Source organism: Plectropomus leopardus, chromosome 17 (assembly GCF_008729295.1).
Source record: "Plectropomus leopardus isolate mb chromosome 17, YSFRI_Pleo_2.0, whole genome shotgun sequence".
Lineage (NCBI taxonomy): Eukaryota > Metazoa > Chordata > Actinopteri > Perciformes > Serranidae > Plectropomus > Plectropomus leopardus.
The window spans coordinates 7,061,856-7,078,415 of NC_056479.1; the positions used below are offsets into that span (position 1 = coordinate 7,061,856).

The 16,560-nt window shown below is 37.5% G+C and overlaps 1 protein-coding gene across 1 annotated transcript; it reads left to right on the forward strand.

Annotated features, from left to right (window-relative positions):
• The first annotated feature begins 7,736 nt into the window (after positions 1-7,736).
• Positions 7,737-14,057, forward strand: mmd (monocyte to macrophage differentiation-associated). Its single transcript, XM_042504879.1, has 7 exons — positions 7,737-8,158; positions 9,370-9,451; positions 9,598-9,758; positions 10,498-10,572; positions 10,689-10,790; positions 11,584-11,653; positions 12,249-14,057. The coding sequence occupies exons 1-7, from the start codon at positions 8,133-8,135 to the stop codon at positions 12,447-12,449; spliced, it is 717 nt and encodes a 238-aa protein (XP_042360813.1). The 5' UTR covers positions 7,737-8,132; the 3' UTR covers positions 12,450-14,057.
• Positions 14,058-16,560: the final 2,503 nt, after the last annotated feature.

Genomic DNA, 16,560 nt, shown 5'->3' on the forward strand with positions numbered 1-16,560 from the left:
TGTGGAATTTTTTTCTTAAAATGTGTTGAAATTTAAACGTCTGGAATGTTTTCACAAAATATGGGCAGCTTTTGATTTTTTCTTTGTTATGATACAGTGCCTGTGACACTGAGCATACTAGACTCAGTTTGTTAATTGCAAGATTAGTTAACTCAGGAAAAAACAAACAAAACTGCAGCAGCAAAGCTTCAGACCTAAACACACTGATACATTTTTTGAATTTCAGGTGAACATTAATGGAAAGTTGGGACATGCAAGAATAGCTTACAAATAAAAACATATTAATATTCATTTTCAATCTGAGTAGCATATTTTGTTGTTAATACTTGATTAAAAAAACAATCTTCTGTACTTTTTTTCATAATTTGCTTAGCATCCTCTGCTGAAGTAATTTTTATTTCAAGTATAGGTTAAGTTTTCCATACTGCTTTTACAGTTTTAGTCTTTATTTTGCTATATAATTAATGTGATATCAGATACATTTCCTCTGCATTCATTTGCTAACCTTACCTACTGGATGTGGACTATGGGCCATGCATTCTAGCATGAAACAGTAAACCAATTATAAAGCTGTTAAACTCCGTGTCACGCGTGTACATAAAGCCTCTTTCATTCTAAGGTCACTCCCACCTATATGTCTGCCCTGCAAGACCAGAAGAAGATGTTGTAGGCTGCTACAGCCCAGTGTGTCTCCATAGTTTGGAGTTTAAACCTGTTGAGGATTCTTATCTTTTTACAGTTCAGTCTTCTCAGTTTGAAATAATATCTGAGCAGCTGAGGGTAATAAAGTTTAAGGTACTGAAACCAGGTCAGCAGATGTCTGGTCCTGATATGACCATGAGGTTATGTCAAACATAATCATGTTTGACCTTTGACCCCTAACTTATCAGGCCGATGAGATAATGTTAGTTTCAGAAATTGATGCTGTGTTGCTGTGCTAATAGAAAATAGGCTCAATGAAACTAAAACATGTTTTTATTGTATAACATTTGTTTAAAGCTTGATTTTAGCAAGTGCATTTTGTGCACCGAGCTATGCGAGTGTATGCAATGTCAAAGTGAGCCCTAGAGGTTAACTGAGGCCTGCAGGCCACATGTAGCTATAAATGGGTATTTTAGCAAGCAAGGTTTTCTCCTTCTTTCTAAAACCTCCCATCCACACAAGCAATGCTTTTTAAAAAAAAACCACCCAAAAGAAAATGTAAAATTGCAATTGAAGCGAAGTTGTCCATTTGCAGTCTTAAATAAATTCACAAACTGCGGTTCTAATATAACAAAACTTGCTTTTTCACATTATCTTTCTTGGTTTGCTTTTGTTTGTGAATGCAGAAGTAGACAAGTCATCCAGTTCTTCCGCTGACTTCTTTAATGGCTTTTTCTTTGTCAGTGTTATATTATCAGTGTTTTTTGGGTGTTTGTACAATCAGTAAGAGTTAAGGGTTTTGAAAGCAGGGAGAATGACCCAACTGCAGATGCAGTAAAAGGTAAAGGCACTTTTCATGAAACAATGGTCAAAGTTCAGGATCAGCATCTACAGGATAGTTGGACAAACGCAAGAATGTGAGGCAGACAGCAGGGAAAGACTATTGCAGCAGGCAGACAACATGCCAAGCAATATGTGCTGAGACTTGATGAGGGACAGGTGTGGCTTGATGAGGGAGCGAGGGACAGGTGTGCATGGAGGGGCAGGGTGAGGAGGGGACTGGTGGACAGCTGGGTCTAGAAAGTTTGATAAATATATGGATGTAAGGTTGGGATTAGAAAAAGTCCCATGTTTACAACTTGCAAGTGGACAACCGAGAGCCATTGTATAATTAAAGAGTTGTCTTTATGAGGGTTTAAAATACTGTACCAGGTCAATAAAGAACTTAATTCATTGGATCAGTGTTTATGGTATACCCACACAGAGCTCTTCTGAGGACTGACATGCATACACTCCATTGGATTAACACAATCCTCCCATAGACCTTTTCAGACTTGACATAATCATTTTAATGGGTCCCTTTGTATTTCCTGTTAGAATGTTTTGCAGTATGTGTGAATTACATCAGCTGACAGTCCAGTGAAACAGTCTGTGAGCTTTGCTGCACTTGTACAGGCAGAGACATACTGTACCTCCTTCATTGCTCATATTGGTTCATGGAGTTTGGTAACATCACATATTTTCATTAACATTTATGGATAATTTCTTTTTCTGTTGAATTTCTGAGTTAAGTTGACCTTACTATCTCAAAACCACCAGTCATACTTAATGTTAAAACCAAATTTATGCAAAAAAAAGTTTATTATCAAATGGATTGTTCCCAAATGTTTGCACACTTTGTGCAACGATACATACTAGGTAAGGGCAGATGCAGTGCGTACTGAGAAAAAAGAAAGGGCATGTAATTCAGACTACAGCATGTGTTGTTCAAAACTTCTTAGTAGGATTGGAATATTTTTGATCCAAAAATTAGGGATTATCCTGATCCCAGCAGAAGGATGGATTCAGGGAGGATTTTAGGAACAAAATACAATAAAACTAACTTTTGGTCATATATATATATGTAAAGATATATTTATTTATATTTTGCACATGATTTTTTTAACCATTACAGTGATGAAGTTGACTTTAGACAAAAAATTTGAACTTTCAATTTATACTCTCAATTTTTCTGTAATCTTGAAAAGTTTGTATCTGGATCAGGGATGGAATAATGGATCGCATCGCAAAAAATTGAATTTCCAAATGTGGATCATTCTGATTTAGATTAAACTTTATACTTTATAGGTTTATACTTAACCTATGCTGATATGCACAGAAAAGATTGGACTGTGGCTTTCTTTTGGAAATCCAGAGGTGAAATCCAGAGCCTTACATTAAATGTCATGCATACCTACACAGGTGTTTTCTGGCAAATTAGACCAAAGTGCAGTTTGAGGTCGGGCGGATCCAGGCAGGGACTTATGCGATATCACTAAAGCTCCTTTACTAATAAAGGTACAGTCACTCTGCCAAAATGTAAAGGTCCTCTGAGAGCGGTGCAGTTAGTTGTAACAAACAGAATGATGGCACATTGAAAGAATAATGAAGTCTTTCTTTCAAAACAATGTGTCTGATTGTTTTTATTGACTGATGTATCAAACAAAGTTGACTTCAGCTCTAAAAGTATATGAAGGCGATGCCCAGAAAATCACACTGAAACATGAAACACATGCTTTAAGTCGGCCCTCATACCAGCATCAGTCAAAGTGAATAAGGGTGTGACTGCTAGGATGATACATAGTTAATCCATCCCGCCCTAACATGCAACAAAAAAGTGGCAGGACTTGTTTACAGGTCTTGAGGAGTTGTACTGCTGATGTGTAGCCTTCATGTAGTAAGTCTTTTGAGATCCAGAGGGTGTGAAGGGTGTGAAGTCTGGTAAATGTCCTCAAGCATGTCACTTGAGTTAGCTGGGGCTAAAGACTACAAGTAAGAAAATGAAACACAATCGGGTAAGTAATTAAGAGTAAGAATATTCTTGGAGTAAGAAAAAAGTGACCTCTGTAGCACACTGCCCTCTGCATGCTAGAGGCTCCAGAATACAGTAGCTGCTACTAGCATAATCTCTCACCCAGCTGTTGGCGGTCAAGTTGCAATATGGGTAATGTAGGCGTCAAGTTTAAGTAAGGAAACCCCCCAAATGGCATCATGTCATTTGCACAAGCTGCTTATTATAACCAATATTGACATATTTAGGCAGTGATCTCTAGTGGCTGCAGGAATTATGATGGGAGCAAAGGAGGAAGTCAGTCTAAGTAGCATAAAGAGCAACAAAGTCAGTGTTCAGGTCGTGGATTGGTCAAACAAACAAAGGACTGTGACACAGGAACACTCCTGTGTCCCATGTGAAACAAAAAGTCACCGTCAAGTTAGTTTTGGATTGTGTTAGCTGACATGATGTAACATAACATTGTGTAAGTGATGTCAGTTAACATGATGTTGTGTATGTGACATGACTCTTACCCATGATCTCTGATTGTGTCCTGTGTGAATAAAATGGTAAATGTTGAGTTATTTTAAGTTACGTAAACTGACGTGATTTAACACAATGACACGGGAGACTGTTGTTCATGTCCTGTGTGAAACACAAAGCCATTATTTGAGTTATTTTAAGTTACGTTAACAGACTTCATCTAATGTAACAATACGTAAATGACATCAGTTCAGCTACTGTTAACATACATGACAGGACTTTGACCCAGGAGACCTATGTTTGTGTCCTGTGTGAGAGAAAGGGTCAATATTGAGCTATTTTAAGTGACATAAACCAACATGATCTCACACACTGATATGTACATGACATCAGTTAACATAATGCTACGTATGTGACAGGACTGTGACCCAGAGGACCATTGCTTGTGTCCTGTGTAAAAAAAGTCAGCGTTGACCTATTTTATGTTACCTTAACTGACATGACACAACTGTACGTAACATTATGTATATGATGTTAGTTAAGCTAATATTACGTACCTGACAAACATATTTATTTCAACCCAAACCATAATCTTTTCCTAAACTGAACCAAAAGGTTTTGTTGCATAATCCTTACCACAACTTAAACCATGTTTTTTTTTTAATTTTATTTTTGTATTGATCTTTTACCGCAGGTAGGGGTGCTCAGGGCAGGAGAGCTCTTGTGGGTTGTGTTCGAGGGTAGAAACAAACAACCTATGTGGTGGTAAACAGTCCATCATGGTAAACAGTCATCAATGTTATTGTAGTGCCATGTTAAATCAGTTAAGTACTTTTTGAGATCAATCTTTGCATATGCAAATACTCCTGTGAGTAGTTATAATCTGACAAAAATGAATGAAAACACCTGTGTGGTTGGACCATGATGTATAACCAGCTTCCAATTTTTGGTTCTAAAAACATTCTAAGAATGGTACAATGCAATGTTTTGGTAATGTTTTCAGTGGCAAGTGTTCCTCTGGGTAACATTTTCGATAAACATCATCAAAATATTAAAGATGTTTATTATTTCTTTAATTATTTTTCAAAATGTTGAGAAATCTTAGGCCTTAATAACATCCTGAAAACATTTTCTGAATGTTACTTTTAAAAATGATCTGCCTTTGTTCTCATGTAACACTGTCACATTTTTTTTTTTTAATAAAAGAACATTCTATGACCTGTCACCACTCAGCATCATCAAATCATCCTCAGAATGATGCAGTTAAAATGTTACGTCTTCTTTAACATTTAACCTTTACATTATTTGGAATGATAAACATCATTAAATGTTATTTGAACATTTGATTGAAATGTTTTCTTTAAAACATTATTACATCTTGTCGGTAACATTAGCCTATGTTGTGAAAACGTTCCTTTCTATCTGGGCAAAGGCTTTTACTGTATTCAACTCTAACTCTAGCTCTTTTAAGTATTGCTGATTCTTAGTGTCTTAAATGCAGCTGTGTGTCACAAATGCATCTTTCAGTCAAATCATTGCTCTCAACTGCACAACTTAGGAGCATAAACAGACAGGAGTGAGTGTAAATGGATACAGCTACTGATGTGATGTGAGAGTACGGGTTAAACACCAGAGAAACTCCATCCACCACCAAGCAGAAGATGTAGCCAGTCCGAGTCAGACATTGACAGGGATTGTTTACGGCCAGGACAGAAAGATATCCTGAGCCTCTGTGACATGCTGGCAACCTGCAGCTCTCAGGTCTGTATCACATTAGAGGTGTTAGTAAAACAGCATGGGGAAAGAGCAGCAGACAACAGCCAGAAACAAGGAGACACTGTCCCCTGACATATGGCCTCTGGCATTCCCCCGTTGTCTGTGCTAATGTCCTTTTTAAAAGCCAAACAATGACAATGAGCTCTCTCTTTGTCTGGATCGATCCCATTCTCTGCTCACACTGGTACAGTAACTGCTACGTGTACCATAAAAGCCCAGATACCTTTATGTATAGGCTGGTATATCATTGTTGCTTAGTGTCTATAGAATAAACATTTGTAGGCGAAAACAAAGGGTTCAACTGGTTCCTTTCCTGTTGTGCACAGCGATACCCGCAGCAATTGAGTGTACAGCATGAACTTCATTAAGCCCGGGGATTGCACTTTGGTCTTACGTAAACCCTCTGTTATATCTAAGAGTCACTGATCAAGTTACAGCCCTGTTATGTAACTGAGCTGTTACAGCGTGACACTGCTTGTGCAGTTCACCGTCTGACTGTGTCACTTTGTCTGCTGCAACATCACGCCCAGATTGTTGTCATCACTCTTGCTGGATCACCAGATTTATACATTTACATATTCCACGATACCCACTGCAGGGACCTGTCTCTACAATAAAATCTGTCAAATGGTTAAGTTTTAAACATATTAAAGGTAAAAAAGCAATTGTTAGTTTCAGTTCATGATGAGTGTACACTGCTGACACAATCACTGTCTGTCTATGTTGCATCCTCAATCAGAGAGGAACGTCTTATGTAATGTGTGTGCTTGACAAAACATATTTGTTTAATAGAACTCGCTGTATGATAATGTAAGCTTCAACATTTGAAAAAAAGTGGCAGGATTATCAGATCTCAATTTAATTGAGTTAAGACCATATTAAACGCCCAAAGACAGGTAAAAGATTCTTTAAGAAGGAACCTGGTTTACAACATGAACATGCAGTAGATGGTTAATTTATAGCCTATAACTGTATTATGGCAAGGACTTATTCTCTAGTCTTATCATTGTATCCATAATTTTTCACCAACTTTGCGAATTTTGGTGTTGCTGACCATAAAGCTGCAAATAGCTGTTTATAATTTCCATTTTCATGTGATAGATATTTTTTTGAATTTGTTTAGTTCAACATAAAGTTCACAAACTGGAATACCTCTGTTCTTGCTATGCAGTGTTTGTCTAAATCGATCTTTTGACCTCTGTTCAAATATTATCGTCAACTAGGGGTGCAATGATATACTGTTATTAACAATAATTGCAATATTTTTTTTAAAAAATTACATCATGTTGAAAATACACATTTGATAATAGCATGTAAATAATCTGATTTCGCTATGTTTGCCTTTTCACCATTTATTGGGTGTTATTGCTCTATTAGTATGCTTTTTTGCAGTTATATTTACAGTCTCTCTTGTCACCTGCCTACATATGTAATTTTGACCGCAATTCAGTCGCCAAAAAGAAAAAAAATGCACAATAAAGAAAATTTTAATTTAATTTTACTGATGGCATTATTAATTTATTTTTCAAAATTTCTATAGATATTGTTATTAGACCGTTTTAGTGGACTCTTTTGATCACAATAATTGTGTAGTGAAAATCTGACATTTTGCCAGTCCTACTGTGGACGATCAAATCAAACTGCATTTCACAATTTCACAATTTGGGGGGGGCTGAACATCACGACACACAGACACCACTTCCCACAACACAAAAAAGTAAAGTGAAATCAGGGAAAACTGAGTATAAGCAAACTAAGTCTCAGTGTTTCTATGTTTAGGCAATTTATCTGTCTACGTGTTTATTTGTTACTTTCCCATAAACACTCTCAATCTTAATATATTCATTTCAGTATGTGACTGTCACGCTCCTCTGCACGACACCGCCTACCTAACATCTAATTGGCCCCTTTGCCGGTCATCTCGCTGCTCATTGGCTCAACCCGCTATCACTCAACATCTCCCCACTGGTTGGGCGGCCGGGCACAAAAAGAAATCATATTTTGTGTTGAACGGCTCAGCGGGGGGAGCTGCCTGTCATTGACCGGCGGAGCTGCTTGCTTGCGGGGGTCTTTTTGGTTTTTTTCCCGGCTGCCGCTCGGTGCTTATGGATATCTCTAGCTTAAAAAAGAGGCAGTGAGCCAGTATTTGTTACAGAATGGTATTAAGAAAAAGACTAAAATGGTGCCTTTGTAGTAGGAGTATTGATGCTGCCGGTGCCTTGTAGCTGTAGTGAAAGTTAGCTAATGAGTAGCATAAGGTTAGCCGAATAGCTAATGCTAGGCCTTCCGTTTCCTTTGGTTTGTCAGGACAGCATATTATTTTGTTATTCCCTTTGTAAAGCAGGGCACTGTTGCTCTTTTGTTTGCTAGCGTTTGCTGATTTTTTTTCTTTGCTTCCTGTGGTGGATAAGGCACTGAAATGAAGAGAGTGAACAGCTTCCAGAGGTTTGTGAAATCTAAAAATCTCACTGTTAAAATGATGTTTGGGCTGTCAGACCAGGGTTGCTGCTCATACTTGCCCACATTAATGCCAGTTTTTTGACGTTACCTCAGTTTTCACGTCCGCTAGCAAAAACCTGTTTTACTTAATGCTCGAGTGACAGGATTGTTAAAGTTGCATTGTGTGTCTGCTAACAGTTATTACATATGAACAAAGAAAAAAAAGTGAATACAGACAGAGATAGGTAAAGTCGAATCAAGCACGTTATATTCAGAGTTCCTTATAGAAAATTAATCGGCAACAAGTTTAGTAATAAGTAATAAGTCATTTTTAAAGGGAAAGTGCAGCTTATTTTCTGATATCTGAAAAGCTGGCATCTATAATTTTGGGAAATTGTGGAAACTGAGTTTTCATTTCTAAATCATGCAATTACAAAATCAAATGATAATGGCAATTTTATTATTAACCAGTATAAGAAGTTACAAGCAATGAGTAAAGAAATTACCTGAAATTTAGCAAAAAAAAAAAACAAAACCCCAAAAAACAGCTAAACAAAACAAAAACAATATGTTAATGTCTAAAATAGTTAATAGTTACTTAATAGTAAACCGTTTTCTGGCCACATTCTTGTCATCTTTTCCTAATTTCTTACAATTTGTGGGATATCTCTTGCCTCGTTGCTCATTGCCTTTTTAGCCATGTATGTTTTCATACAAATGAATACAAATGAATGTACTCATTTGAATACAAACCAATTTGCTCAGATTTCAAAGGTTTAAATGCATGTGAAAGGCGTCTGAATGGAGCGCAAGAAAACTGATGCTCCACGTTTCAAAGGGTTACCTTGCATGCAGTCAGACACAACGTATTATTACAAGGCTCTACCTTTGTGTATAATTAATGTCGAGGAAAGCAAAATAGTCTATTATTTATTATCTGTTGTTTTACTTCTTATCTGCTCTCTTGAGTGATCTTATGTTGTTTGATTTTTTCGATTAATGTGACTTGGCTGCTCTATCACGTGTTATCACCCAACTGTTATCTGCTGCTAAGCACCGTGATATAGTCAACATCCTTAAATCAACATTTTAGTCATTCACTTCTCTTTCGATTTGGACAGAATCAGAACTGTAGATTGGTAAAAGAGTTGACACAGTGCTGATTCAGCTCTCTATTGTTGTTTATTTCTTGTTCTGTGTATTTGTGTGTGTTCCAGGTTCATGAACAGACGGGCCTCTGCTAACTGCCGCTATCAGCCCACCTGCTATGAGCATGCTGCAAACTGCTACACCCATGCAGTGAGTGGCTGGAATTAATCATTTTTTAATGTAGATGACTTAATCGCAAATCCAATCTCATTATCGTTCTATAAATATTACAGTAACTTGGCATATCTAGAAACTGATGTGTATGTTGTTTTAATGGTTTCATCCCATCTCTGTAGCTCCTCATCGTGCCAGCCTTTGTGGGCATGGCGTTTCTGCATCGTCTGTCCGACAACGGCTGGGAGAGGATCACCGCCTGGGTGTACGGCATGGGCCTGTGTGCCCTCTTCCTGGTCTCCACTGTGTTTCATATCATCACCTGGAAGAAAAGCCACATGAGGTGAGGAAGAGTGCAACCACCGTGTTGACTGACATAAAAAAACACATATATAATGCACGAAGACACAGACAAAAGAGCCATTCACTCCTTCTGTAATATTTAGAGTAAAAGCAATGATACAGTGCAGCTGCATTGTAATTCAGAGTTTTGGAAGTTGAATGTCTGCGTCATGTCTGGGTATAAAGACACTTCTATGGCTCTTTTGGTTTCAAGTTTCTTTTAAATGATGAAGTGTTTACTGCATAATTGGCTGCCATATTTTGGCGTTTTGTGGAGCAGAAACCCCGGGAGTTTGTATTTGTTCAAGAGTAAAAGAGTATGAATGCTTCTTGGATTATTGCCTGTACAAAACAGTTTTTTTCAGCACCTTGTTTTTAAAACACAAATATCCTTTTTTCATTTACCAAAAGAAGACAGAGCTCCCAAGTGTTACATTTTGTCTAAACATAAACAGAAAAAAAATAAATGAAATTCAGTTCAAAATTGGCTGATTTAAAATGGAACAAAACAACATACAGCATTGATACTCAGCCATACTGACAACATATGTGCTTTACTTGCTGCCAAGTCAAAACTTCTGCTCTGAAGAAAAAGCCTATTTTTGATTACTCCCTCTGTGGAAACATGATGTCACTTCCTCTAAAGTGTCGGGTTTTCCCTGTAAGAACATGCAAATAATGTTCCTGCTTGTGTGTGACCGTGAGTAAATAAGAAGTGACCTGTTTGTTGTTTGTTTTAGGTCTATGGAACATTGTTTCCACATGTGCGACAGAGTGGTCATTTATTTCTTCATTGCTGCCTCCTACACACCTTGGTGAGTGTCATACAGAGCTATATATATATATATATATATACACACATATATAAGGATGGTGATTTTGTAAATGGAGGTTTCATTTAGTTGCATGTTTTTCTTCTGTTTGTACTCAGGTTGAACCTACGTGAGTTGGGCCCACTAGCTGCACACATGCGCTGGTTTGTGTGGCTCATGGCTGCTGCTGGAACCATATATGTCTTCAATTATCATGAAAAGTGAGTTAAATGTAGTGGTGGATCACCAAGTGGTTGTGTTTGTGTGTGATAAATGTCTTCCTTTTTTTTAACATTTTGGTCACAAAAAAATAAATAAAATGGATCACTTTTTAAGAGAATTTGCCAAAAACGTGTGGGTTCTAACCCCTTAAAAGTAATTTTTTGCAGTGCGACTTCAGGCTGACCCGTCCACCGTCATTGGAATTCATGCGACTTTTACGTCACTTTAGTCCAAGACCGTGACCAGATCAGACTGGAATCTGATACTGGCCACGTTAAAAAAATAATGTGAACAGCCAAACATAAATGTAATGGTCTTAAATTCAGTGGCTTCTGTAAGCACATCTCTTAGACTGTGAGTTTTAGTTATAGTTTACTTATGAGAAGATCGGATTTATTCAGATGTAGCAGATAATTTTAACCGTCATGACAGGTTTGGCAAGTTTTATCAGTGCTTCATTTGATTGTTTGTGCTCGGTCACAATAATGAGCTCTTCCTGGGTGTTGAAACCTTTTATGCCCTGAGTGTTGCCAGGTGCATCAAGTTATCACAACAACGACAACTTTGGCTGCTAAGAAAAGGTCTGAAGGTCTTAAATCACTGAAATTATTTTTTGCTCAGATATATTTTTAAGCAGATGATAGCAGATATGTTTTCAAACTTATATCAAGATTTGTTGCTCTTCAGGTTTGTTAACACCCCTCTCTTCTCCTGTCTTGCTTGTGCCTGATATTTGCTTGAATTTGCATCTGTTTACTTGTTAGTAACCATGCTGTATTTGATTCTTTCCAGGTATAAACTTGTTGAGCTGGCCTTCTATTTGATGATGGGTTTTTTCCCCGCATCAGTCGTGACATCAATGGTAAAGTTACCATTTCTTTATATATTAACAGTCACATACAGATTATTAGCATGTCTCAAATCATCACACCCAACAGGATGCTCCTGCAGCAGGGTGGAGTAGTTAAAAATGTGTTCTAGAAAGGGAGGATTAGTTTAATTAAAAGGCGTATTGTGATCCAGTCAGAGTTTGATCAGCACATGGTGGCATTAAATCTGGAACAAATACGGCATTTTAAGAGCTGTGCAAAGTGCAAATATTGTTCTACAAGGTTTGGCACAAATTATAATGCTTGATAACATGCTGTTGCCATTTACCAAGCTTTAATATTTCATATTTTCATTTCTGCTGCCCTCCTGTGGTTTCAATGAATATAGCAGCACCCTGATATCCCATTCCTGTTGTTGAGTGAAAACTACCATCTTTCCAAATGCTGTGCTCATTTGGCAACTATTTTACAGACAAAAATGACTTAATGCATGTGCACAATAGATATTAAACTGAATATTTTCGGCTTTTGGCTTTATCAGTCCCTCACTTAGGCCATTTTACCATGTCAACACACTACACTCGCTCCACATGACATTTCTTATTTCTTCCCTCTTATTGCGTGCAGAACAACACAGACGGCCTTCAGGAGCTGGCCTGCGGCGGACTCATCTACTGCCTCGGTGTGTTTTTCTTCAAGAGCGACGGCGTCATCCCCTTCGCCCACGCTATCTGGCACGTGTTTGTGGCGCTGGCCGCGGCCGTGCACTACTACGCCATCTGGAAATACCTCTACAGGGCCCCCAGCGCAGACACCCTCCAGTCATGACCAAAGCCGGGGCTGGACGCCGGCACCTTCTCCCCCTGCACGCTTCTGAGCAGAAGCGCCTGCACACGGACTTCCCTCAACTGCCCGCTGAAGCTGCAACGACAGCCGTGAAGTTTACGAAAATAATGACCAGGAATTGTTTACTGTTTTCTAACGTGGAGAACAGATTTTTCAGCGTCTCACTTGCGAACAAAAGCTACTTTCAAAGCTGTTTTGTACAACTTCAGTCTAAAAAAAACATAACAAGGGGAGTGAATTTTGACTTTTTACATGAACCTGGGCACATTCATGAGTATTTGAGAAATTTGATAGCAGTCTTTTGTATTATTGATGTGAGTACATTCCACATTGGGGCCATTTGAGTGTCAAAACCTGGAGATTCATTCATATCAGCTGGTTATTTAAACACTGGGGATATGGAGTGAGGTTTTCAGCTCAGTAGCTGGGCTGGGTATCACTTTAACCAAAAGAATATTTTTTTCATACTTTGCTTCTGAGAAAACATGTTTTTCTAAAAAAATGTTTCTGTTTGATTTAAAAAAACAAAAGGCAACCAAAGTTTGGAAATCTAAACACAAGCCGTTGTACAAGACAGTACAAATTTTGGCAAAACGCAATTTAAAGCAGGAACTATTTGATGGAAAAATGAATACAGTAAAGCATAAATCTGACCAGATATTTGATGCCAACTTTTGATACTAAAAAAAAGTATTGAAGTTTTTTGCCCAGCCTTTGTCAGTAGTTAATACAGACTGGAAGTGTTTTAAGTGTGCTCGGTTTTGTGCTGCTGGTGCATTTTCAAGTCAAGTCAGGAAGGAAAATGACAAAAAAAAGCTTTCGATGGACATTTGGTCATTTGTTTTCCTATTATCTTTTTCACAGTGATTACTATAAACCCATCTGATCCACATTCACACTTTTTTGACTGTTGCATATTTGGTTTCTGATCGCTATCCAAATGCAGTCCTCAGGTTTCAGCATCCACAGTTTCTCCTGTAAGTGTTTAGCGCCCCCTGCTGATGGGCTGATGTAAGGAGATGAAACGGATGGATTTTGTTAATGAGCCAAATGAGAGAAAAATCAGTTCAGGTAATAGGAAGAGACAGATTCTTTTTTTCAATTTTGTTATTACTGTGAATAGTGTGCAGTAGAGTGTGTGTATGCACGACCTTTGTACTGTAGTCCAGTATTGCCGTTCTGCTGATTCTCTCTCTTTTTGATTTGCACCACTAGGACGAACAGTGTTTTTCTGTCTGTGTTCTGAAGCGGGTTTGATCAGTGGAGAAACCTCATGTTCATGTTTTGTAAATTTGCTTAATGGCTCCACATTCCTAACATTTCTCGTTGCTTCTTTCCTCTTAGTGATGTACGGAGCTGAATGATCGCATATTTCTTAATTGTTGAAATGACTTCCTTAACCACTGTGTTTTGTAATGTTTATATTCTGTTGTTTGTTCCGATGATGACATGATCCTGGCCTTGGCAGGGAAAAAAAACTGCTTCTTGTCTGTTCCATTGGCTGTTAATGGTGCTGCATATACATGAATGCTCCTCCATTCGGAATATCACCTTTCTAATGTGACAATAAAAAAAATGATAATGCCCCAACGTCTGAGCCTCCAAAAAAGACCCTCATTCATAATGAGCACCCAGAGGCTTGCTTTTCAATTCTGTTTGCACTGACTTACCTTTTTTTAAAACTGCATTTGGAAAGATAATATCTAAAACCCACAAAGAGATGTCTTGTCCAAATGTAATGTAGCTGCTGCATTGAGCACTGATAGGTTAGCGCTGAAGAAACAATAACAATAATTACATGACTATCATACCAAAGCCATACATTTTATAAATACCTGACATTAAGGACTATTTTAAATTGTTTGTTTTTCTATTTTGCAAGATTCAGACCAAACACTCACTGCCAATTTTATGACTTGACACTTTAAAATGCTATGTGTTTGAGATGTATTTTGGTCAGATAATGAAAAAAACTTCTCTTTCATTTAGTTGGCCTTTCATTTAATTTGTTGTCTATATTAATCCCCTGAAACCTAAGGAAATTTGCTTGATTTCATTCAAAAACATAAGCAACAAAAAATGACCCAAAAAACAGCAAAAAAGGAGGAAAAAGCACAAGAACATTACATGAATATTAGTGTAAAAAAGACAAAGAAATTAAAAAACAAACAAGGAAATGCCTCTAAAGGGTATTAGAAATTATATATATTTTTAACATTTAAAATATGTAAATGTGAGTTTTTCCCTCACTTTTTTTTTTTTTCCCTAAACATTTTCCCTAGTTTTTCTTTTTTCTTTTTTAAGTAAATAACTCTAAATCTAATCATTTCTTCCAATTTGTGGAACATTTCTCACAGAGTTGCTTAGGGCCTTTTTTCCTCCTCATGTCTTTGAAAGTCACAACAATCAATCACAGCAATGTGTTCAGGGTTGAAGGGTTTAAATACTTGTTAAAGGAGTCTGAAAGCATCACAGGAAAAGAGATGTCACTCCGGTATTCAAATGGTTAAAGGGCTAAAATGATCCCTCTCTATGGTGGAAACATTGATAAGAAAGCATTAGCCACACAGATCCTTTTTCAGGCTCTTTGGTAACTCAGAAAAACATCTCCAGAAGGATATTTTAGGGTGGAAAAATTCCCTATGAGTCTTTGGTTTTGGGGTTTGTGAAGATTTGATTTGAACCTTTAATAAGTTAACAGGACTTGAATCTAACCAGGCACTCAATGCAAACTTTGTAGCAAGGGCGTATGTCTCCTTTCAACATCAAGAGGAGAAGAGAAACTTTTAAGCATTAAACAATTAACTGCATCCTGGTGAATTTTAGGCATCAGCTGGTACCTTTTCCACATCAATTTTTGGTATAAATGTCTGCTTTTCGAAATAAACATACCCTGCTACATTCATGTTTTTCTATATTTTTAGGTGATTGGTCAGTCCGCACCAATTTCAGACTTTTACCAAAAAGTTTCCCTTCAATTTGAAAAAGGTGGGGGAAAAGGAAATGGAACAAAAAACAGAAATTCTTCCCACTCTAATAAGTAATTCACTGTCTTAACCAAGGCACTTCTGTCTTCCTAGCAAGGACAGACAAGTCACACTGTGAAGACGAGACAACAAAGAAACTCGAGCTGTTCTCTAAGTTCAATAAAGGTGTCTGCTGCTGGACGAGACTGAGGGCCTAACACAGGATTGTCTTCTTGCCTTCCTCTCTCTGGACTGAGGCTTGGAGAGGCGTCTTTTCAGCCAGTGCTGAGCTGATTGAAGACGAGCTTCAGCTGCTTCTCCTCGTGATCGCAGGATGCCGGGGAGGTACTGATCAGCTACTACGATCTGCAGCTGGCATCAGCTGACAGGGCTGTTGTTCCCTGCTCTGGCTCCATCTCTGGTGTCTGTTGACCCAAGTGTGGTGAAACACCATGATGCCTGAGTTTCACGACCAATACCAAAAACAATACTCTTTCCATTGATGTAAGTAGTGAAGTATATTTATGCTATTGAAGCTATTAACTGTTTTTAAGACTTTGCCAAAATAAGACAAACATCTCTACAAACCATGTTACACAAAGCAGTCATACAAGAACTTCATTAAGATTCAAGTTTGCCAAGCTGACAAATTTCCTGAATTATTAAATCTTTATTATTAAATCACCTGAATTAAACTGGTGAATATCTGATCAATAAGAAGTTAACCCTTAACCTGGACAGACCTCAATTTCCTGTGAGCAACTTGGTGGGAAATGTTTCACAAACTGAAAGAAACTAATAGATTTAGAAAATTATTTTTTAAAAAGCTAAGGAAAATGTCCAGAAAACTTTATTAATATTTTTTAAATATGTATTTTTGCTTCTTACTTTTCTTTTGGTTTTTTGTTAATTTTCAGGCAATTTTCTTGTATTTTATTCCATTTTCTAATAACTTTTTTATTTTTATGTTTACATTTTTGGTCATTTCTCCTTAAATTACTCATTGCTCTTTTCCCATATTTTTGAAAGAAATCAACCAAATTCGCTCAGGTTTCAAAGGATTAATCACACTAAGAATCTGAACAGCCATACAATGCCAGTGTTGAACACTGTATATAAAAAACTGA

Coding starts and splice junctions, on each gene's coding strand:
- mmd (XM_042504879.1), top strand. CDS start 8,133: ATGAAGAGAGTGAACAGCTTCCAGAG. Junction 8,159..9,369: donor AGAGTGAACAGCTTCCAGAG/GTTTGTGAAATC, acceptor TGTGTGTTCCAG/GTTCATGAACAGACGGGCCT. Junction 10,791..11,583: donor GTCTTCAATTATCATGAAAA/GTGAGTTAAATG, acceptor GATTCTTTCCAG/GTATAAACTTGTTGAGCTGG.